This window comes from Macrobrachium rosenbergii, chromosome 55 (genome assembly GCF_040412425.1).
Source record: "Macrobrachium rosenbergii isolate ZJJX-2024 chromosome 55, ASM4041242v1, whole genome shotgun sequence".
NCBI classification, from domain to species: Eukaryota; Metazoa; Arthropoda; class Malacostraca; order Decapoda; family Palaemonidae; genus Macrobrachium; species Macrobrachium rosenbergii.
The window spans coordinates 42,540,700-42,565,267 of record NC_089795.1 but is presented as its reverse complement, the minus strand read 5'-3'; the positions used below and the strand labels follow the sequence as shown (position 1 = coordinate 42,565,267).

At 40.0% G+C, this 24,568-nt stretch overlaps 1 protein-coding gene across 1 annotated transcript in view; it reads right to left on the bottom strand.

The window, feature by feature from the left end:
- eIF2A (eukaryotic translation initiation factor 2A) overlaps positions 1 to 21,637 on the bottom strand; it is a 36,452-nt gene extending 14,815 nt beyond the window's left edge. Inside the window, exons 1-5 of the mRNA XM_067098404.1 lie at positions 21,484 to 21,637; positions 18,846 to 18,990; positions 5,983 to 6,101; positions 2,668 to 2,767; positions 2,273 to 2,448 (exon numbers count right to left, since the gene is read on the bottom strand). Coding sequence (XP_066954505.1) covers positions 2,273 to 2,448; positions 2,668 to 2,767; positions 5,983 to 6,101; positions 18,846 to 18,990; positions 21,484 to 21,499 — 556 coding nt within the window. The 5' untranslated portion in view covers positions 21,500 to 21,637. The remainder of the gene's footprint in view (positions 1 to 2,272; positions 2,449 to 2,667; positions 2,768 to 5,982; positions 6,102 to 18,845; positions 18,991 to 21,483) is intronic.
- Between the last annotated feature and the right edge of the window lie 2,931 nt (positions 21,638 to 24,568).

The window sequence follows — 24,568 nt, the reverse complement described above, 5'->3', positions numbered from 1 at the left end:
ATCACCAACCTACTGACCTGTCATTCTCTACACATCACTTAACCATCTAAAAATACACTGATCATTCTTTTCCACCATGTTAACCTTTCAGCCAGTACTTCTACACATTTCCACATTTCCCACCCTTACAATCATTCTTACTTTGAATATATTATGCAGGCATTTTGCTTCACCACAAGTTTCAAACTTTTACTTTCATCCAAAATCCACACCAATGCCACACACACACACACAATTAGAGGTGGTCCAACAACACCTTTATACAATCCAACCCTGACTTCCATAGACACTTATCTTCCAAATCTTTTGCAAACACTAATATTTTCCTCCTTTGCTTCGTTTGTCATCCTACCATTATCTGCAATATAGTAGGGTCAATGAACAGTTGCAAATATTTTGATAACTGTTCTTTCACCTTCTGGATGTATATCTGTTTAACCCTTAAGGGATGGATTGAGCCTCAGTGTGAAGTAAAACAGGATTGGGGAGGTGGACAGATTGAACCTCAGTGTGAAACAGTATTACGCACCACTGTTATGGTAATGAGGAGTCGAAAGAGAGGTGCCAATACTTCTATATGCTATAAATTCACTAATGGCAACTTTTATACAGACATGAGAGTTGGGCCAGTTGCCACAGACGTCTTTTCACAGCCATGAGTAATGCTTCTGACCTGAAGGGGGAAAGTACTGCATCTCTCACACCGAGGTCTTTTTGTAAATTTGCTTGTAAATATACAAAGGGGTTGCTGCTGTTTTTGTTTTGTCTTTTACGATAGTATGTCGGTTGTAAATGTAATTTACATAGAAAATTGCAAAAATATTAGAAAAAGCGTGTAAAAGTAAAAAAAGTTACTGAATCTTCCTTCTCGTAAATTTACGTGAATATTTTTCAACAAATATGCAAAAAATTTGTTACTGCTTTTATTTCTTTTCTGTTTTGATGTTGTGTGAGTAGTAATAATAATTTTCACAAAATACAATAAATTTATTAGAAAAAACATATAAAAGTTGGTAAAACTTACGATCGTCTTGTAAATGAGGCCCCACAAGGGGTTGTAAATAGTCATTTTCAATTTCTCGTGGAAGGTAGGGAAATTTTTTTAGAATTTTTTTATTTATACAGTGTAAATGTACGTGTCATTCTCTTTCCATTGATGTGTTTTTTTTTTTACTTTGCAGACCTCAAAGTTTCCCCAGTCTGGGGTGCTGCAGATTGATAAATTACGCTGTCCCTTAAGGATTAATTGTGTAACTGTTTCTTGAAGTATTACTTAAAAGTAATTCTGAATGAATGCTTACTTCTAAATTAATATATTGAATGTACGGTCATTTGCTTAAAAATGTACTGTATGTTACTAAGTTTCATAAGTGTCAGGTGATTGAATGACAGTAATTGTCACTTGTATCTAGCTGATACCTGCTTACCATTTAGGGTAGTTAAAGTATAAAGTGTAATGGATGAGATAAGAATTTCTACAGTTACAGGCAACTCTATTCTCTCTAATTACTGTCTATCAAAACCCCATTTTTACTATAATTTTCTTCTGCACATAATTTAAAAGTTGAGACTGTATGGTAGATGAATGTGGTGAGTATGGTTCGGCACTCTTAAAACTGATAAAATGTTACCATTGTGCTTCTCTTCCTTACATTTCTTCTTTAATAATGCTGTTTCTCTTTAGTAAATTTTACTATGTTACTGTACTTCAAAATACCTAGACACTGTACTTACAATTCAACCACTTCAATTCTCTCACCATCCAAATTAACATTCACCATTTTATCTTTGTTTTCATTTACCCTCATAACCATACTCTTGGTCACATTCATTCTAAAATGTTTCCCTTACAAAGACTTTCACTTATTTCTTGCAGTGTCTATTCACTATCACCAATCATCACTGTTGCATCTGAAAATACCATCAATTTCAAACACCATTACAAACCCATTTCCATATTGCACAGCTTTGCCCTACATCTAATGATCTCTCTCCGATTTTTTTGCCTCAACATCCATGGGGAAATACAAAAACCAGTGTCTCAGACCTATCTCTTTAACAAACCAGTCACCCACATGAAAAATTTACACTGCTCTCAACAAATTATTTTCTAAAATTTCATCAGCATCTTCGCCACTGAGATATCTATGCTGTAAAAACCAAATTCAGTACCAAAATAGTTATATTCTCCAGTTTATAAAGGTCTAGAAAACACTGTGATAACCAAAAATCTTAATACTAAAAATAATTATGAAGACAGAAAAATACTTACTTGGGACAAAGAAGGTAACATGATGAACATTTCTAGATGGAGATAAACTAAAAGAGCGAACCTTGTTGAGGATTTTTTTTTCAGCTATGGTATTAAGGTCATCAGACTTGTAAAAATGAACTTCATTTGTAACATTGCGCGCAAGAATCTTTTCGTCATTTGTCCACTGAGGTTGCCTGTAAAATTACTCAGATTCAAGGACTTTCCTGATGATAAAAATGAATTCAATATACCAGACAAATCATTTTCATAGAAAACCAAGGTTAGTTCTCAAGCTTTCAAATGGTCACAGGCTCTATGGGAAAGGCCACTCATAAGTATTTTAAACTGCAATGAAATCCAATTTAATCAATGCTTATTCTTAGTCCTTCAAAAAATTAAACTTAAAGCCTTACCAATTATTCTGACTTTGCTGAAAGAAAGATTTCAGTAACTTCTTTCCTGATACATCATAAACACTCAAGTTAGGTTGTACTTGACTCTGATCTTGAGTTTCTGAAAAATAATTTTTTTTGTATATCAAATAGTAAAACCATCAAAAGAAGCAATCACACACAAATATTAAAAGTATTCAAAATCTCTCTCAAAATATAAAAACCCATTTCATAGCACACAACATTGTTTTACTAAAAAGACTGCTTCTGCTCTCTAAGACAGCACTTTGTTTACATGTTATAAGAACTTTTTTCATCACAGTCGCTGAATCTGTATACTGGCTTTGTCTATTTCTGCTTACAATACTGCTCTCATTTTTGGGATGCTTCACCTCTGTCTCATTCCTCATAAGTTATAAAGACAATTCACTGGATCCATGAACCTTCTTTATCTCTACCCTGATCTTTTGTCTCTCCAGTGCAAGAAAAATATCCATATCCTTAACCCAAGAGCATCTGCACAACAACCTTGCCATCATTTACCACATTTTTGGGGGGAATCAGCAAACATCAGGTTGTATAGTTTGGTAGCTGTTACTTTCCTTATACTTTCCAGCTCTGAAATTCACCTAGTTTCTGTTTTTCCTTAGTCTCTAAGCTGTTTGTTAAGTAGGTCTATCATTTCCTACAGGGTTATACAGTAATCAACCATTTCTTTGGACCAGTTAGAGCATCAGGTTGCCCATCTCATTGAACTTTGGATTAAAAAACCTTAACCTCTTGATTGCTCTGTATTACTCCAACATTTTGATCCAAGAGGCACTGTGCCAGCTGATATCAGCAGGCCCAATGAACAAAGTGTGTGAGGAATGGAATGCTTGGCTCTGATTACACAAGAAATTTGTACTACGGGGGAATAGGGCATACACACACTGAATCAGCCTTAATCTTGCCTCTTAGTAATTCAGGCCTCTTCCAGTTTGCATTTTGTGTGTGTTACTGTTTGTGAGTATTCTGCAAGTGCCTCCTCCTGTCTCAATAGCTAGGAATTTACTAAAATTCCTGGCTAGACAAGCCTGAGCAAGAGGGATCCCATGTAAGTGTCTGTAATTAGTATGACCCTCCCAATATAATGTTCCAGAGTATTTTCAGGTCCAAGGATAAGTATAAACTTGGCTCAACATCCTAACACTTAACATTACAGGCAGTCCCCGCTTACTAGTGGCATCGGTTAATGATGTTTCGGTGTTACAGCACTTGGCTGGCAACATCGTTAACTGGATTTTCGGCGCCGATCTCCAGTTAACAGCGCCGTTAAGTGGGGATTTCAGCACTGATCTTTGGTTAACAGCACCGGTAAGTGGGGATTTCAGCACTGATCTTTGGTTAACAGCACCGGTAAGTGGGGATTTCAGCGCTGATCTCTGGTTAATGGCAGCAATGTCCAGTTAGCAGCACCGTTAAGTGGGGTTTTCGGCACTATTATCGCCAATTTTCGGTTAACGACACTAAGCCAGGGATGGAAGCCCCCGCCGTTAACCAGGGACTGCCTGTAATTTTACCTTTAAGGGACTAGATGTGAAATGAACTCCTCAATTCTTATCAATAATGCACCTACACATTCCACCAAGACCATGTTATTGTCACAGAATGGTTGTATTAAGTGTCTGATATAAACCAATAATTCAGCAAACAAACCCAGGGATTATTGTCTCAATAAATATGCATTTACAAATGGAGGCTCCTAAATTAAGAAAAGGTGATATGACAGGATGAGGCTGGATTGGATATCCAATGGAAAACATGAAAAATCATTAATACATCCTCAGGTCAGCAAACTACAAATGGCCTGTAGCCTGAAACATTATCTCTGCCCTTACCCAAAAGTGTGACCTCAACAAAAAGATGAATTTCAAATCTTCATACAGTAATTTGATATCATTGACTTTCAGTAAAACCTGAAATATGTACACCATTAGTGAGGATGACTTCAGTCAATGGCTAGATGACATTGGTGATCTCAAGTATTTGACTATAGACATAAGATCACTGATGTTACTGTTCCCTAGGATGAGGAAGACAATGATGAGGCAAACGCCTGACATCCCAAGTTCAAAAAAACTGAAACCTTTGAAATCAACCTTAACAACAAGGAGGTGGTACTCAAGAATATCTTTGTGGGCTCTTTGGGGTACAAGGAGGGACCTTTTCAAGCAGTATCAATCTCATCACCAGATTGCACTCAACCATTTCTTGATTGTTTTTAGACCCCAAAATCAAAGTTGTCATCAAATGAACCATGGCCAAATGGACTCTGACTTTTGTTGTTCCAGTATATTGTTAGATCTCACCACTCTATAAAGCAAGATGTCTGACCTGTTAAAAGTTACACTTATTTCCATGGGTACTCTGCTGGAATGGGAATATATGTACAGTGTCTATTCTGCACAATACTAAACATAATGCTGACATTTATAAAATGTGCATAAAACTTCTAGTGACTTCCCCATATATCTTACAAAACTCAACCTTTGGAATGCATGCTTAGGGATTGGCCATAGGTGCATACACCATACTTTTTACTTAAGGATCTATGGTTCAAATTACTAAATGTGCTTTATATGTAGTACCATACAGGTGGTCTGTGTATTGTTTAGCTCATTTAACTTGAGACATGTAAAATGCTTTTGAATGAACCAAAACCAACTTATAACGTAACTCAGTCCCATCATCGTCATTAAAGCTCTCACATCAGATTCCCCTTCAATAAGCTTGGATGTGAAATGAGTTTTCTTTACTCCATTTTATCAAATGCACTTTGTGACTAAATTACCACTTGGGCTAGGTCTTCACACCGTTTTATTCCACGATTTTCTGGCCCTGTCCATTGGTCAGTCCTGCACTTCCATATCTACTACTTTTCTGACTTACAACTCCTCACCCTTTCTTACAACATTTCTCAAATATCAAAAGTAATTTCCAACCACTAAGCATATCTCTCAGATATTTCACTTGTAATTAAGCATCTTACCTGTTCCTACCACAGACTCAGTTTCTTATAGAAGCCAGTTTTACACAAAAATAAAAATAATGTACCAACAATTTAGTTACCAGAATCTTATCAAGAAGTAATGTATGTATTTAGTTATACAGTACTAAAAAACAAAAGCTATCACATGATCAATAATTTCAATTTTAAAAGCAAACCAGATCTGAGAAGTTGAAAAAAAGGATTAATTTACTCTACAAAGGTTCTAATGTATTTTAAATACTAATATATATATATACTTAACAACTTTGTCATGAAACATCTACAATCTAAAACGCTCTACTTACTGACATATGCGTCCCATACTGCCAAGTAACTTCCATTTGGGGAAAAGCAAAGTTCCTGTGCCCTTGGATGCTTAAGGCATCCTATTCTCTCCCAAGCAGGTGCAGAAACAACAATGACCCTGCCAAAGTACAGGGAGTAATAAAGTCATTATGTTTTATGTATACTGTATATTACACAAAATGCATGACATATCAACTTAAAGGCCTTTATAAACCTTAAATGGCATGAAAAGAGTGAAATATTTTCAAAACATTATATTATAATCTTAATTAAAAAGATTATGAAGAGTCAGAGTCAAATAACAGAAGGCAAGATATCAAAACATTACAAAAAAGACAGTAATCATCAAACATCATTAAAACCAAAGGATAGCAAGTATTTAAAAATTCTTGGGACCCACCATACTCAGTGTGAACAGATATAAACATATCTCTATGAATTAAATTTCCTTTAACATGGTTAGTTAGTTATAAATGATTTGTTTAACCAGACCTCTGAACCCTTTTAGGGAAAAAATACAGCGATCCTCATTAGCAAAAATATTTTTAAAATTGGTGAAATTTTATCCAAACATCAGTACAAATATACTACAGAACATATAGGGTACTCTGCAAAAAGAATAAGACTAAGTCGCAAAAAGAAAACAATTTCTGATCGATACCTCTGAATACATTTACATATTTAGCCATCAACCTTTTCAAAACTACAGTATCTCCTGTACCCAAGTAATTGGTACTTCAATTAGCTACCTCTAAATAAAAGTTAGCCATGCAATAAAAAATCAAATTATGCCTTCATTGTACCCAACAAATTGGTAATTAAAGACTAAAACAATTATAATTTTCATGATAAAATTAAATATTTGGATACTTACCTACTGTTAAAGTTAGCTTTATCTTCATGCCATTTGGTGCAACTGGCATTAAAAAATCAAAATATGCTTGGTTAACCCGCAAGGACTGTCACTGTAGTCCTCTGTTTTCCCACCAGATGGTGTTGGAATGTTTACGTTCTTGTCATATTTCTTCATGACCACCCTCTAAGATGTGGGAAGACTGGGTGGGTTTCCACTTTAACAGCAGGTGTATCCAAATAATTAATTTTATCACGAAAATTATCATTATTTGGAATGACTCTTACTTACTGTTTAAGTTAGCTGACTACCACATTGAATAGGGATGGTGGGTTAGTGCAGACAGAGAAACAGGGTTCAGCCAAATGAACCAAAATGATATTTTTATAATAAAATTAAGTTTCATATATACTTACCAAGTAATTACTTAACTATGACTTACCAAGTAATTACTTAACTATAGCTTTAACTTGCATGGCAGCCAGGAATTCAAAAATTGCGGCAGCATAGTGTAGGTGACAAGCCTCACCCACTGCACGGGTGCGTGGGTAACGACTTCTGCCGGTGGTGTCATTCTGCTTGTGCCTTCATGTCCATGAGAGGGATGGAGAGAGGGTTCTGATTCTGTAATTACTTGGTAAGTACTGTATATATGAAATGAAGTTTTCTTAATAAAACTAATATTGTAATGCTTACCTGAACACCTGAATTAGCCCTAGTCACTGACCAGCCTGAACTATATCCCCATAATTTTACCCACAAAGTGGGTAATTAACTGTCAGCATTACCAACGCTACAGGAAAAAATCCTGTCAAATGAGTTACCTCGGGTACCGTTGACAATGTTGCTGTACATACGGCCGACAGAGGCCAACATCCCCAATTGAGTCATTCACTATCAAAAATTGAAGTGGGGAAGAGGGTGGGAATCATTTAGGTGTTCAGGTAAGTATTACAATATTAGTTTTGTTATGAAAACTTCATATTGCAATACACTCCCTGAACACCTGAATTAGCCCGATTAACAAAATTTTAATGGAGGTGGGATCAATCTAATTCAGCCCGACCTGTCAACGGAGAATAAGCAGGTAACTCATTATCAACCTACCATGTGTAAATGTATGTACCATATCAGTCAATACTTTCAGTGAAAAGACATGCTGGAGGGAGACCCATCTAGGTTGCTGCATACAACACGGAGTTACGTTGTCGCAAATCAGAGCCACTACTCTGTTGCGCACTAGGACTGAAAAACACCTGAGGGCTTCCTTTAGAGCCCTGAGTTCCCGAAGATTTATTGATTCCTCGTTTCCAATCCCCCAAAAGGCCCAAAGCCTGGGTTTCCTCCAAGGTTGCTCCCTAACCTTGATCTGAGGCATCTGAGTACAGATGAACGTCGGGAAGAGGGGAGTCGATAGACCTTCCGGGTGTCAGATGCACTACTTCTGAACACCACCGAAGATCCGACAGGCAAGAATCTCTCCAGACTATAACTGCGTTCTCTTTGAAAAAGTCCCAGTGATTCCTGAGACATACCTGAAGAGAAACACATCTGGAGACAAGACCCTAGAATTAAAAGAGAGAGAGAGAAGACATTCTTCCTAAGAGGCTTCTCCAAGCTGGTACCGGCTGTTCCCTGTTGGACAGGAACACCTCTACTTGTTGAAGGACTGACTGGATCCTCTCCAGGGTTGGGATAAACCTCAAAGGAAGAGAGAGAATCCTCATCCCTGAAAAGTTATAGACTGTGTTGGAACCAGACAACTCTTGGCAAAGATTAGACGAATTCCTAGTATCTTGCACAGATTCAATAAGAAGTCCCTCGCCCTTACTAGCTCCTATAAAGAGGAGGCAAGGATCAGCCAAGGGCTAGATACTTCAACACTCTGTACCCTCGACGATGCATATTGCCGACACCGGAGACATGATTTAGAAGCAACGAAGTTCGTCATACTGGCCACATCACCTGAACCCTGAGCAGCCACACGAACCATAGCCTCCTGTGACACTACTGCTGACGAAGACGACACGAAAGTGACCATGAAGAGACATCCTCCTCTCTAAAAAGACTGTTGCAGAGTGCAAAAGGCACCCTCAACAGTACCCTTTTATGTATGTCCAGATAGCGAGGCGGAAGATGATTTAAAAAGAAGTCCCTCCTCTTCTTGCCAAAGAACGTTATACAGCCAGCCGAAATGCTAGCCTAGTATGCCAACCCCATCGAAACTGAAGTGTTGAGGTTGTCAAACAGTACAGGATTGGAGGGAGTATATCACTCTTGTTTGAGAAACCCCATCAACCCAGACAACATCCACATAGAGGGAGACAAAGCTTCAGACTGGCTGCAAAAAGTGTCCTCCAAAATACAAGCCTTACGAGATGTAACCGCTACCAAACGATTTGACAAAGGAAAACGAGAGAGAAGAGCCTCAACAGATTCGTTGAGAGGAACTCTGACACTGGCAGAAGGGTTACCTGGTACCCTATAGAACCCCTTCCAATTAGGAGGCAAGGCTGAATCCTGTCTACCCAACCCGATAAGAGAAGCTAACCTGAACTCCGCCTCCCTCAACACCAGCCTGACTCGGCCAAACCAGACCGGTTTACTTGATGTTTGGGAGACTACTGGTTTAGATGCATACAACGATTCAAACATTGCTTGGTTTGGTTGTGTAGGTTTCTCAGGAGCCTGGACTGCGAATGAGAGAATGGATAAAGTCCACCATCCGCTTACACTCGCTTTCATTCCCTGGAGAAAAAAACCTATATCTGGTACTGGCTCCTCTTCTTCAAAAGAGCATTCTCTGTCAGACTGGTCCGACCGAACCGGGACAGGAAGAGACAGACTGACCACCCGCAAGAGCTGCACCCGATAGCCTGGAACTCGCTACACCAGGATGTGCAAGACCAACACCTGACATACCTGACCCCATCATACCTGAGCCAACCATAACCCGGTTGCGCAAACCCTGTACCAGCTAAAGCCGATGACAAAACTCGAGTCAGACACACTCGACTGCGCAAACGCGGCACCACCCAGCGACGATGACGTAACACCTGAGCCAACCACACCTGGTAACAAACGCCCACCCCTGTGAGTGGAGAGGCCGCAACACCCGATCCACCCAGTGCCAGATGAACCAACGCCTCACCAGGATGGGTATCCGGAGCTGAAGTCACACTGATTAAGGGAGAGGGAGGAAGAACTCCCTGATGACCCGGAACCATAGCCAAACCCACACTGAACACCTTAGAAGGAGGAACAGAAATAGCTGCAGGAAAAGTTGAGAAAGAAGTAGAAGAAGGAGAGAAAAGAAAGAAGCCGCACTCGGACTAACCACCGGAGCACCTACCGCCAACATTGGACAGGTGGAGAATATACCATCTGGTCAAGTACTCAAAGGTGTTTCGCAGGACAAGCTACGAGCTGCAGAACCAATGGGGACCGAAGAAGGAAAATTACCAGCTATTCTAGTGAAAAGGAGAGGCTGAGGACACCATTGGTACTGATACACTCAACAATAGCGCAGACGAAACGCCAACTGCCGTAGCATCCACAAGAATCATGTGGACACATTACGTTTTAAACCCAGTAAAGGATGAAAATACGGAGTTGCGGAAGACTCCGCAACCGCCTGTGAAGCATCTAGACCAGAAGCCTGAGAAAACTACAGGACCCGTGTAAGGTGCTAAAGAATACAGCCCCGCCAAAGGTACACCTTACCACAACCCTGAAGAGAGAGAGGGAGCCGCTGAAACTCCAACATTACAGGATTGAATCAATGAAAACTCTTTGCTCTGCTGACTTAATGGCAAAGAAAACAGGATGAGTGAGAGAAGACTCTGAAGAGCCCTCCAAAGTGTGACCTGATAAAGAAGATTGTGCAAAGACATTGGAAGAAGGCTTAGAAGAAATCGGGGAAAAAAGGAAAACTCAGAAGCAGCAGATGCCATAGTTTTTAGAGAAAGAAAACTAGACTGACTCTGTTCCCCCCTTGATAATCTTGACAGACATCACTAGCAAAATCAGGAAAATTCTCCAAGATGTGATCGTGAATATTGGAAAACCCAAAATTGAAAACATTGCCTAACTAGTAATCTATAACCCTGTGACAAACCCAAAAATTCTGCATTATATTGAGCCAAATTGAAAAACCTATCACCAGAATTACCACCACCACAAGACGAACCAAACTCATCCATCGAAGGAAAAGGAACCTTTGAAGACGAAGGAGCATTCTCCAACACTACAGAACCCGACAAAACCCAAAACCACATACGAACGACGAACCACGGACTTAGAAACTTTCTGTTGTAAAGAACTCGATGCAGGAAATAAAACCGAAGATGGATTCAAAGACGAAGTCATCACACTAGAACCCCAACCGAACCTGAACCTGAAGAAGACTGCACCTTCCACTTCTTCTCCTGAACACTTCCTAACCTATTTTCCCTACTCGTCTGTGTCTCCACCTTCCACTTCATCTCCTGAACACTTCCTAACCTATTTTCCCTACTCGTCTGTGTCTTACCTAACTCTACATCACCTCAGAACTTGCACCTTGAGTGGGAAGGGGGGGGAAATCTGCTGCCAACATTGCCTGCTCCACGCCGCAGTGGCTGGCAGAACCTAGCTTCGAGGCTTGCAGTTCTCCGTGACCCCCAGCACCCATTAGGGTTGGTTCTGGAACAGGCAGGGGAGCTGAAAAAGAATGATTAGAATCGACTATGCTACTACCATCACTATCTCTATTCTCTGTTAACTTACTCATCAGGCTAGAAATAGGCTAGATATACTGGATGATAAACTGTCCTCTAACTTCTTGAATAACTCTAAATCTAACGCTTCCTTATCTACTGATTGTAACCCTACAACTGATCCTGACTTACGTTTACTCTTCGAGGCAAAGGATTTTGTTTCAAATAATCCTCCATTTGATCTACTGACCAAGACCTATACTCGTCACATCTCTGACTGATATTACACTGAACCTTCCTGCATAAAATACAAACAGAATATCGATCGCTTTTGAGGGTACTCATCCTACGCTTGCAGGACATGCAGGACCGATGAGCGGCAGCATCTCCAGCAATAGAAGGCTTGGTCGTCGAAGCTGTAGATGAAGTGGAAGCAGTGGCGCTAGCAGACGGTGATGTCTTCTTGTCTGACTTATCCAATCAAGTTCAAAGTACCGATCCAAAGCAGTTCCAAATCCAGTCAATAAAGTATACATCCAGGAGAAAAGAAGTTGAAAACAGTCCAAAATCGTAATCTGATGTCCAAATTCTTTAAATGGGGGTTGGGCTAAATGACCAAAAGTTCGCCTGATGTGGGACACACCCACACAGCACGGCGAACTAATAACAATTGGGGATGTTGGCCTCTGTCAGCCGGTATTTGCAGAAGCGTTGTCAATGGTACCTCAGGTAACTCATTTGACAGGCACATCCAAAGACATGCCTTTCCCATGACCATCTGTTGAAACCTGGGATTTTGCAACAGGTTCGACTGAGGGGGAGTGGTATGTCTTCTCCCAGGTTTAGGGGAGCGGGGCAATGACCTTCATTTACGAGAGCCAGCAGGACAAGATGCCACCTCCTCCACTTGCACTTCATTAGACACTTTCTCACAACACACTGTGTCCATTAGGACTTTCAGGGATGCCCTATCTCAGACACCGAACTTACTACTAGATTCGACTTCTTATCAAACTTGGATTCAAGGCTGGCAATGGCATCGGGGTCAGAAGTATGGCAGCTAAGCACGGGGGTAAGGCGAATGATAGGAGGAGGGCTGGGAATAGGAGAAAAGGTGTTACCTGGGGTAGAAGGAATAGCAAGAGTAAGATCCGACTTAGGCTTAGGGGAAGAATCTAGGCTAACAGAAGCCCTACTCTCGGCCCTTGAAGCTGTCTTTCTCTTCAAGCTTACTAAAGTGAGACTCAAGAGCCTTCCACTTTCTCTTATCCCAACCCTTAAATTCATCACAAGTATTCTCCTTTGAACATACCTGCCCTCTACAATTACAGCACATGGTATGTAAATCATAGCAAACCTCAGTCAGCCTAGACCTACAGCCTTTGCTACAATAGTGAACACTAGAAGCACTGGAATCAGACATAACTAATTCAAAAGGCTAATCTAAACTGACAAAGCAAAGAAACAACTTAAAGCCTACACAAAAGCAAGAATACTTCACTGACTTCCAGCGAGAATACTAAAAACCGGTGAAACAGGACTGCAGCAGCTCAACGATGTTGCTTGTACGCGCGGCAAAAGCAGAATGAAACCTCCGACAGAAGTCATTACCCACGAACCCATGCAGTGGGTGGGGCTTGTCACCTACACTATGCAACTCAAGCACTTCCGCGACTTTTTGAATTTATGGTTGCCGTGTGAGTTAAAGCTATAGCTGAGTAATTACTTGGTATGTTACTTACATGAAAAGCTTTTTTTAAAAGGGAAGAAAAAGCTTCTGAACATTTCTGCCTGATGTGTCATCCTTACTGGTAAGTACTGTTGCCAGACACTGGAACCACAATAGGGTGTAAGGTCCTCGTAGTGAGACTTGCCAGAGGATCCTTACAAGGAAAAAAGGACTCCATCTCATGGAGTACTGGTGTCTCCTGCGCCTGAGTCAAAAGCCCATAACTGACAGTCTAAAACTAAGGACAAACAAGAGCCCATAACCGACAGTCTAAAACTAAAGACAACTACCACCATCAGATAAGAAGGTGCACTCCTATATGGTCCCAAATTCAACAGCAGGGCTTCTAACAACTAGCAATATGATAAAAAGCAAAGTTGTTATCATATTTGGTTCAGGAGAAAGAGTCCACACTACAACGAAAGGACTAAGGGCTTAACACCTCGTGCTAAAATTGAACATTCACAAATAATAAGTCAAAAACAGCTATAACTCCTCTGAGCTGCAGGACAACCTTCTCTAGAAGAAGGTTTTAAAGGAAATAGACATGTTTACAGTACGGAAGTCATGAGAATTATTTCCAAAAATGGTAAAAACTCAGGAATCAACTCTGTGTACATGAACTTTAGCCATCCTGGACATAGGAGTGTTTGGCCTTCTAACACCACAGATGAAAATTCTTAACTTCTCCTCTTATAGGCTATCTCTGTCCAGGTAAACCCTTAAGAGTTCTAACTGGACATAAGACAGCCATTATTCCATTGCTACCTAATTAGTTAAAGTACGTGCTGCCAAAAATCTGGGAAAGGCTTTCAATTCTAAACCTTTTCTCAAAGCAATGAAAGAAAAGAGAGAGGTTGCCACTAAAGCAAAGCCACAGAACAAGAAAGGGCTTGAAGCCCATTAATATAAACCCTTAATACAGTAGGACCTTGATTCACGAACACATCAACCCACACAAAAATTGATTCACGAAAAAAATATATATAAAAATGCTGTTCACGAACTCAATTTTGAAACACGAACATGGTCCGATGGCCAAAATTTGAGAAATGAAGGCAATCGCTCATCTCACATGGGTGACGCCATGGGGGCCACCATCTTGTTATTATAGGGTACCGTACATTTCCCTTGAACCTCCCACACACCTCCACCCAAGCTTAGTCTGTTTTATTTCAGTTTTGAGATCTCCCCAACCTGGATACAGGGGGCTCTCCCTCCGTGCAATAACCTCCACCCCTCCTCTTCTCTCGTCCGTCAAGCCAGAAGTCACTTTTCAAATTTTGTTTTAGTTTTAGTTTACTACAGTATTATAAATTATATTAGATATATTAAGGTTTTTCACACTTTGTTTAATATTACCTATGTAAAATAAAGCACGAACAAATTTCAATCTTATTCCCATTAAACCTTATGGGGAAATTAACTTTAGGTCACATATTGGAACATGAAAAAAGTTTAGGAACAAATTGTGTTCATGAACCAAGGTACATATACTGTAATTCTAATCTGGACATAAAGACAGCCACTTCATTGCCTACCAAAGCAGTTCAATTAGGCACTGTAAAAAAAACTGGGATGGGCTTCCACCTCTATATCTTTTCTCTAAGCAATGAAAGAAAAGAAAGAGGTTGCCCCTAGAACAAAGCCCCACCAAAACAAGAAAGAGCTTGAGGCTCACTAATGTACTTTGCTGCAACAAGAGATAAAAGAAAAGTGTCTTCAAAGTTCTTAAGAGATGCCTCATCAAAGGGCTTAACTGCAGTTAATATCTGAAGGATTACCTCTATGTTTCCTGGTACAAGCAGTCCCCAGTTAACAGTGGGCTCGGTTAATGACGATCCGGTTTTATGGTGCTTGTCTAGCAATGAAAATTGGCAATTTTCAGCGCCGAAAATCGCAGATTTCCCCTTATCAGCGCCGATAATTGGGTACTGGCACCAATACATACCTAACAGAGGCACCGATAACCGAAAATCGGCACTTTTCAGCGCCAATAAGGCCGAAAATCGCCGATTGTGAGTTAGCGGCAATTTTCGGTTATCATCACACTCCCAGAATGGAACCCCCCCCCGATAACTGAGGACTGCCAGTAAAACATGTTTGGAAGATGAAATTTCCAGGACAAAAGACTGAAAACCTCTTCAAACTTAAAATTGTGAGCAATGTTCCAGTCAGCATCATGCAGAATTGAAAGCAATGTAAAGTGGTGTCCTTGATGGCTGTGACAGAAAACTGCTTTGTGTACTTTAGATACTGGTAGAGTTTAAAATAGGATACCTAGTGGTGAACGGGTGCTGGATATCATTCAGGACAAGTACCAAGATAAAAAAACTAACTACTGTTACTGATACACAATAACAGTGGAGGGCCTTCTAGATTTAAGGATTGTCTCCTTGGCCATCTAGCAATGCCATAGCTCATAACAAACAATTGACAATCTCCACATAGTGAGATGAACATGTGGAGGTTTGATGGAATCTTCTCGAATAAGACTGTCTGAAAAGATCTTTCCTGAACAGAAGACGACGAGGAGCACCTACCACCAGGAAAGAAAGATAGGGGAACCAATCCCTTGGGGCCACAAATGCACTATCAAAATCATCCTTGTGATCCTCAAAGCTCACAACTTATTGAACATTTCCTCAAAGCAGCAAAAGAGGAAAAGCTTAAAGGTCTAGGTTTGAGCATTCTTGAAGGACTGGCTGGGTCAGAAAAGCATAGATAGTCAATCTTGAACACAAAGCCCACTCCTAAAGCTAGACATAAAACATAATTCTCATAATAAAAACAAACTGGTGAGAAACGAACCAGTCATCAAAATATGAGAGAACTACAGTACACTGAGACCACATAGATGAATCCATACTACTCAGACTTCAACTCACAAGAGAATACTTTACTTCGACTGAAGGAGTACCAGGAAGTGGAAGTACGTGTCCTACATGTTGATGAACTTATCCTTTGCCCTTCCGAAAAGCTGCATGGATCAAACTGAATGACTCACCAAAAAGGGAGTAATAAGAATATACTCAAAGGCCTCACTGCATAACAACTGTCCAATATACCCTTCCAAACTCTGACGAGTGTGGAAATAAGGATACAGTATAAGGAAGTTGACTGGGATAAAACGTAACAAAAGTACAAAGTATCCTTCACTGAGGACCGTCACTACCAAATGCTTTACTTGACACTTTGTCAAACAATTCTTGCCAGACACTTCTAAAAATCTGCACACAGCCTTCTGAGGATCCAAACAACCTACTACTGAATTTGGAGTTCAAAACTTCAGGTCTGGTTACATTTGTAAAATTTTTCCACTTAAAATATGAGCCAGAACTCAACTGGAGCAGAACTCAAGAGTAAATTGGGAAATTTTATATAGAACTTTCGTGAAAAAAGATTGTAGGGGCAAGACCCTAAGGGGAAGACTCTGGATTTAAGGCCCAGAAGGATAGGGTTATCCTCCTAATGTGTGGGAATGGGGCTGGCTTCATTTTGAAACCAGGCTTCATTTACAAGGCTACAAAGCCCAGAGGCCTCAAGAATAAGAACAAGGGGTTGTTGCCTGTGTTCTGGATGCATAACCCCAAGGCCTGGATCACCAAGTCCTTACGGATCACTGGTTCCATCACAGCTTCATCCCTCAAGTTAGGCAATACCTGAGTGACTTGAGCATGGAGTTCAAGGTGTTGCTGATTATGGATAATGCTGGTGGCCACTCTCTGGATCTTAATTATGAGGGAGTCCAGCTCGAGTTCCTCCCTCCCAACACCACCTCTCTCCTCCATCCTGTGGACCAGGGCCTGATCCATGCCTTCAAGGCACTCGACACCCGGAACTCCCTCCAGCATCTTATGAATGCAATGGACACTGACAGTGAATTTATGCTCAAGGAGCATTGGTGTATATTTATGATTGCAACATGTCTGTCCGTCATCGACAAATCACTGAAGGAAATGAAGGAGACCCCTGAATGCGTGCTAGAACAAGTTGTGGCCGGAGTCTGTGCATGATTATAAGGGCTTCTCTCCTGAAGAAATTCAACATTCAGCCATTGGTACGGCGGTCCAGTTGGGGAGGATTCTAAGTGAAGGCTTCAAGGACATCACCGAGGATGAAGTCAGCACCCACAATGATGCCCACTCTGACCCAGGATTTGGAAGAGCTAATGAAGTCTGCCACCGAGGAAGAAGACACGCCAGGTTCAGGGGAGGAGGAGGAGCAGGATGAGGGCCTGACCTTGGAATGTCTGTCCCAAATTAAGAGGATAATTAATGAGGCGCAGGAGATGGTTTCAACATGGGATCCTTATATGGAGCTCCTTAAAGTTTTCAAATATCCTTGATTCGCATTGAGTCCTATAATCTGCCTCATCAGCATGAAGCAGCAGCGACAGCAGCTGCCTATCACTATGTACATTAAAACACACAAGAAGGACACTCCAAAGCCTCCCCAAACCCCTGAAGAAGTGCTTCACCAATCGCCTGAAGTTGATGATGAATTAGCTGTGCAGTCCGATGAATGATGATGAAGATATGACCGACAGCAAAAGCAGAGAAGTGTCGGGGGTTTTGAGCACTTCTTCAGGCGCTTGGAGAGGCACCTCAAAGCATCTGAAGAAGTGCTTTCCAAAACCCCTGACACTCCTCTGCTTTGCTGTGCGGTCATATCTTCATCATCATTCATCGGACTGCACAGCTAATTCATCATCAACAGCTTTAATCAACATTTATCACTGGTGAGTACCCATATTATTTACGTTGGTAATCTTAATATGTACGTAGTATTAAATTTATTTTAATGTGCATCTCTCTCTCTCTAAAAGAGAACGGAATGGCTTGAATAGCAACTGTATGAAAGAATGTGTGTGGGTGAATATGTGAGGGGGACTGGTTTATTTTCACACGTAGCTGTAAGCCATACAGTATGTACGTATATTTTAAAGGGTAAAATGTTTAAGATGACTTTGAAATGATATTACTGTAATACAGTAAACCCCACATATTCGCAGGGGATGCATACTGCAACCCGGCCCCCCCCGCGAATAGCTAAAATCTGTAAATACTTAAAACCCCTCTAAAAACACTTAGAACTGCCTATTTTGAATAGTTTGAACACAAGAAAAACCCTCTAAAAATGCTTATGCCTAAGTATTTTAACAGTTTTATCACAAAAAGTGCTTTTAGTCATGAAACTATGAAAATACAGTAATTAGTGAATATTTCTCTGTGAAAAATACTGCAAACGGGCGAATTTTCCACGAATAATGGGTAGATATGTTCCACAGAGAAATCCGCGAATACGTAAGTTCACGAATCGTGAGAATGCAAATGCGGGGGGTTTACTGTAATATCATTTCAAAGATTAATACAGTAATAGGATAATAGCTTAAGGTATATTTGATGTACGATGGTATTTTTAGGTATACATTTGATGTTTGAACTTTCAAGATCAGCAGTTACAAAGGTTTTTAGAAGGGTGTCAAGTATTTGCAGATTCTAATTGTTTAGGGTTCTGGTATGCACCCCCTGAATACGGGGGTTTATGCATCTGCACTGCATATAAAATCTTCATACTTACTGTCCATCAACAATCCATGCACATCTCTGTCCATTGTCACTAAATGAAAAGGCTTTTATTTTGCCTTCGAAGCCATCAAATCCAGTGGAATTCTTTCCAAAATTTGGTGCTCCATCAGCAAAGTGTAAGCCCGCTGAATCATGAACTGCAATAATTAATTAAAAAATGGTGATTAGTTATGGCAATGAAATTTTAACACCCATTTCAATACTTTTGTTAATTCATTAACGTACCAAAATTTTACATGTCAACCCTGTCAATATTAATGAGGCATGAGGCTACAACAAGAATTAAATTTCACTTAACTAGTGGTGCAGAAAGCCTCAGTGAGGTTACAAAGGAAAAATATACACAAATGCCAAGTACTGATGAGTAGTGTAAGAAGACAGCTACAAAGCAGAAAAATAATTTATGAAAATTTCTTTTAAACATAATCATACTTACTGACATTTTTAATGCGTATACTTGAAAGATTCTTACAAAACAAAAAAAGCTAAACTTGCCCATGGAATGACTGTATATCAAAAACTCTTGACATATCATTAATAAAGTAATAACAAATAATGGGTTCACCTTCACTTGTTACTTTGCTGCAGTGGTCTCATAGGATTAACTTCCAATTAAAATAAAATCAAAGGAAGTTAACAAGAGCTCCAAAAAGAAGCAACATCCATCTAAAGATTTTGGTAAAATATTAGTAATTCCTCAGTTGAGAATTAAAACCCAAATGATTTATTGCATCATTTGGAAGATGAGGAGAATGCAACTTTCAAATCAAATGTGGTACTCTACAAACGTGGTAGCCTATACCACTGCAGAATTAAAACCAGGCTATCATATGATTATACGCATGCATAGTACCGGTATATATCTTTCAATATATTTTTCTGTCAATTGCCCCTTTTGAACCCATACTGAGACATCATGCATAGCATAATTATGTGTGTGTGACTGTTGTGCAGTATTACTCAAAAACCTTACATTACCCTACAATAAATAAATACTGTGGAGCTGATACAGGCAGAAGGGTTGTGTGGTCTGGCATAGACTACCCCTTAATAGTATTAAACATTTCAGGTTAAATACAACCTAACCAGACCAAGGTAAACTGAAGACTATTACAGCAGCCTGGTTCCCACCAGTTACCAATTAGAATAATTGTGGCCCTTTATTTATGCTTTTGATTATGTTTATGTATTCTGTTCGTTTCTGATATTTACCGTCTTTTGTTTGTATTTTTACATTTATCTCCAAGGGGCTGGTACTACACACAGCACCCATTTTGCATGTAACTTGGTAGTTACCAACCAAGGGGGGCACAGTAGTACTCTTCAGTTTTACCCAAACCAACTTTTGCCTAACCTAACCTCAAATGCCTTGCCCTTACTTGGCCGGGAGATTTAGCTCCCCCTCGACCAGCCAAAGTAAGTCATACACCCTATGTCTGCATACTACCCCTAACATACTTGATTAGTGGCTTCACTTCCAAACCTGTCAGGAGGATATGACACCTAGCCGAGTCACCAGCTATGGTCAAGATATTGCATTAGCCAAGACCCAAGTCTCCCGAGAGTTTAGTCAATCTCCATTAAAGTTATCTCTGTCAGGGGTAGTATGCAGAGTAGGGAAACAGGGATAAGTGTATTTAGTCCTAACCTTTCCTAGAATGCCATGTCCTGACCTAACCAGACCTTACCTTCCTGACTTAACTTTGGGTGCCGTACCCTGACTTGGCAGGGGGTCTTCAGCATCCCCCCACTTAACACTGATCATCCCTGTCTCCCTGCTCTGCATACTACCCAAGTAGGGAGACAGGTGTTGGCATTGTTAAGTCTGCCTCCTAAATTTCGTTCTGCTGATCTGTTTCTGATATTCAATGTTAGCCCTACTTGGGTGGGCTGGGGGGGGGGGACCCACCACCACCAGGGCTGACCATGGCACCTTAAGTCTGGTTAGGTCAGGGGATGGCACCTTAAGTCTGGTTAGGTCGGGGAATCACCCTCTAGGAAAGGTTAGGTTTAGGTTATTTTGGCGAAGTCATAGGCTAGCCAGGTTCTGAACTGAAATTTTGTCACGCCAATCTATTTCCAGTAAGGTCTGGTTCAGTCAAGATTCGGCATTCTAGGAAAGGTCTGGTTTGACCCATTTTCACGAATTTCTCCCACCTACCAGTGTCTCACTCCTCTGCATCTGCTGCACAGTAAGGGTGACACTTCAACAACCTTGGGCTAACACACTATTCTAGTTAAAGATTCCGAAATGAGGTTAACCTAGGATTTTCGATTGGGGTACGTGTAGCTAGTCTAAGCCTAACCCAGACGTACCCATCCTAGGTTAGGAGCTATGCCGACCTAAAAGAGCACAAACTAGCTGGGCCTATTTTTTTTTTATAACTTTTAACACTACTTATCCGGTCTCTGCTAAATGATATAAGAAAGAATTGCCAAGCCAATGGACAAATTTGTAAAGCCTAAGCTGGGTGACGGACTTTTTAATACAGCTAATTGACAGAAGAGCAGAATTATTCAGCACACATGCTTGGCTTAGTTTATATCTAACCATAAAGGTATTAGGTAGCACATAATGATCAAAGGCTACGCATCTTAAGACTACCAAAGCCACTGCAATGGAATATTACTTGCAAAATGTGTCATAATGACGGATTTTGATGGACCATGCCGTTCGTCACTACACGCCAGTCAGGCCGGGTTGATAGAAGAAAAAATGGCCAATCAGAGGCGACTTTGCGAACAGCCATAACCAATCACAGAGCTCGGAGCCTAGGGACCGTACGTATAAATATTTATCCATTCTTCTTTACTTTTCTAGCAATTACATTGTCTAAATGATGAGTAACATGACACAAAATAATTTCATTTATTATCACTGAAGCTCCAGAAAAATAAATCAAAGTTAAGACAGTCATCGGAATTTAATAGGATGCGAACTTTGGAGCAGGAACGATTTTACCCATAATAGGTGTCACTGTGTCCACTTTACCCTTTCTTTAAAACGTCTAGGACTAATACTTCAAAAGAAACTAGGGCAATTCCACGGTGTGCTTCATAAGTTAATCATATTGGACTTGGTTTAATTATTACCAGAACAGGTAAAATTCATTTTAACAAAGAAGATGCTGTTCCATCTTCATTTTTATTGAGTTTTGTGACGATTGTGTTAATTGAAAATAGTTTTTAAGGTATATACAACACTGTGTGTGGGCGCGTGCGTGTGTGTGCTTTGGGGGACAGGGAACTGTTTATGAAATACCCACAAAAATGCATATATATTTAGCGGTCTGTATGCGCTATATTAACTGGCATTCTTCGACTTGAGTAATTAGTTTCTTAACTTTCTACCTAGAGTTACAGTCCTTTCTCGTACTAACCTCACTAATTATTTTGTCACCAGTACAAATGACATTGATTTGCCACTTTTATACACATTACTTCCACCATAAACAAATTCTTTTGTAAAGTCTGCAGGTATGTTCTTTTAGAAAGACTGGGGTCTACGAACATTTAAGGACTAGTCTGGCCACTATCAGTATTTTGTTCTGTATACGGCATATGTTTTTGGGATCTATTTAGATGCATGAACTTTTTCAGATCTTTTCAGTTGCTGGGCTGTCTCCAGCATGGTCATGCCAACCAAAGGGATCTCTTAAATATTTCGGTTCTGTTACAGTCTGGTTCTTGCCTTCTTGCAGAGCCAGTGAAGTTCACTTACAATGAAAACGAGAGTTCATTCATTACCAACTTGTTTACCTTGATAAATAAGCATTGTGACTTCTTTAATTAGTTAATTTGGACAGATCATTGTGAAAGTCGTTTCAGTACTTTCACCTTGTTATTTCGTAGTTATTCATGTTTTTTTTTTAACTTATCCATGTGTAAACATTTCCTTAAATTAAAAAAAATTACATTTTATCTTAAAAGCAATGTCCTAGTTATTTTGTAATCCGAATTTGGTCTGCATTATTAGTTCTTCACTAGAGGGGTGGGCAGAGCTCTCGGCTAGCACGCTGGTGATAGAAATTCTTTTCTCGTCATAATGTGTTCTGATCACAATTGTTGCAGGTCCCGTTGCTAGGTAACCAGTTGGTTCTAGCCACGTAAAATAAATTCATCCTTCGCCAGCCCCTAGAGAGCTGTTAATCAGCTCAGTGGTCTGGTTAAACTAAGGTATACTTAACTTTGGTCTACATTATTGAAGTGTTTATCAATCAATACAGCCAAATTTATGAATCTCTTTACATCATTTTCCTCTTTTACTGATTTTCACTGCCTCCATTTAAAGCTATTTTAGGTTTTGTTACAGCATTAATGTGCATTCTGTTCTATCCTTATTTTAGTGTTTCTTGTTTGTCCTGCTACCTCTTTACGTCTTCCGTTATGGTCATAATTTTAGACATGTCATTTCCAGTACCATCTATAAATGGGCAGTGTTGCGTATCATATGCAGAATTGTAAAGAATACCTCAGATTGTTTTCATTCATTCGCGATAGTTCGATGATTTATATTATACTGTAGCTCCTAAAGACAGCTTGGTGTACCCTTCTTGACAAGCTTTGTTTTCAGAGAGTTGCAATTTCCACTTCGTGCTCTAAAAGACCTCTATAAGACATATAATCCCATATGAGGTTTAGGGTAGCATTTATAACACCGTTCATTTTATGAATTGCATCAGGAGTTCATGTTCTGCTGTATCAAATGCTGTATAATAAGGTCAAGTAGTGTCAGTAGTACATACATTAAGTTATCAAAGTATCCCAAGGCCTATTGTTTGATCGAAAAATATCGAGGTAATTTTACCTCTGTCGACCGTACAATGTTCTCCATAATTATGGCAGAACAATCAGGGTAGGGACTCGGTTAAGAAGAGCCTGTCATTCATCCATTCATCCCAAGTCATTCACCCATTCATCTCGAGGTATTCCCCATTCATCCCAAATCATTAATCCGTATTTCCCAAACCTTACGCCAACCACGAGAAACTTGGGTCGCTAAGCATGTTGAGTCGTTACCATAGTTATTACAGAAAAATACTTCGCTGATCTTCTTGAAACATCTTTCTCGCAGGTACTCTATCCCATTTTCTCCATTATTCGCCTTCACATTTAGCGTTTACACCCACCTCACTTCCAGAACCCAGAGTTGGTTCGATTCTGTCACTCGGCCTGACTTGAGTTCTCATGGATACCCATTGTCATTTCCAAATCCTTTTATTAGGTTTGCTACCTTCCTCTCCCCTCTTATACGTGGCCGTGGTTTCTGTGACGCCAGATAGCCTAAAGTTAATCACCGAATCTCCTTTCAATATCACTTTTCAATAGTTGTCTGTTCTCAATTCCTACATGTGTAGAGATGATAGATTTGTAGGAAGACCTTTTGCAATACCTTCGTCAATATTCGGTATAGAACTCTCTAAACCCTTATGTTTTTCCTGGGTCATTCACTCCAGGGGCGTCATTTGGGCAACTGCCCTCAAGACCTCAAGTTGCCCCCCCAAGTCTCAACTTGCCCCCTCACACCCCCAAGCCCCAAGAAGTAAAATGGCAGTGGTTTCCATTATTCTACCGAAATCTAAATGTGTCACTGGCACATTGTTATATCTATCTATCTATCTGTTCACTTTACCATTCATTCATTCTATCTATCACAATGTTTTGTTTGTCTGCCTATTTGTTGAAATATCTTGCTTATGTGGTTTCAAAAAGCAC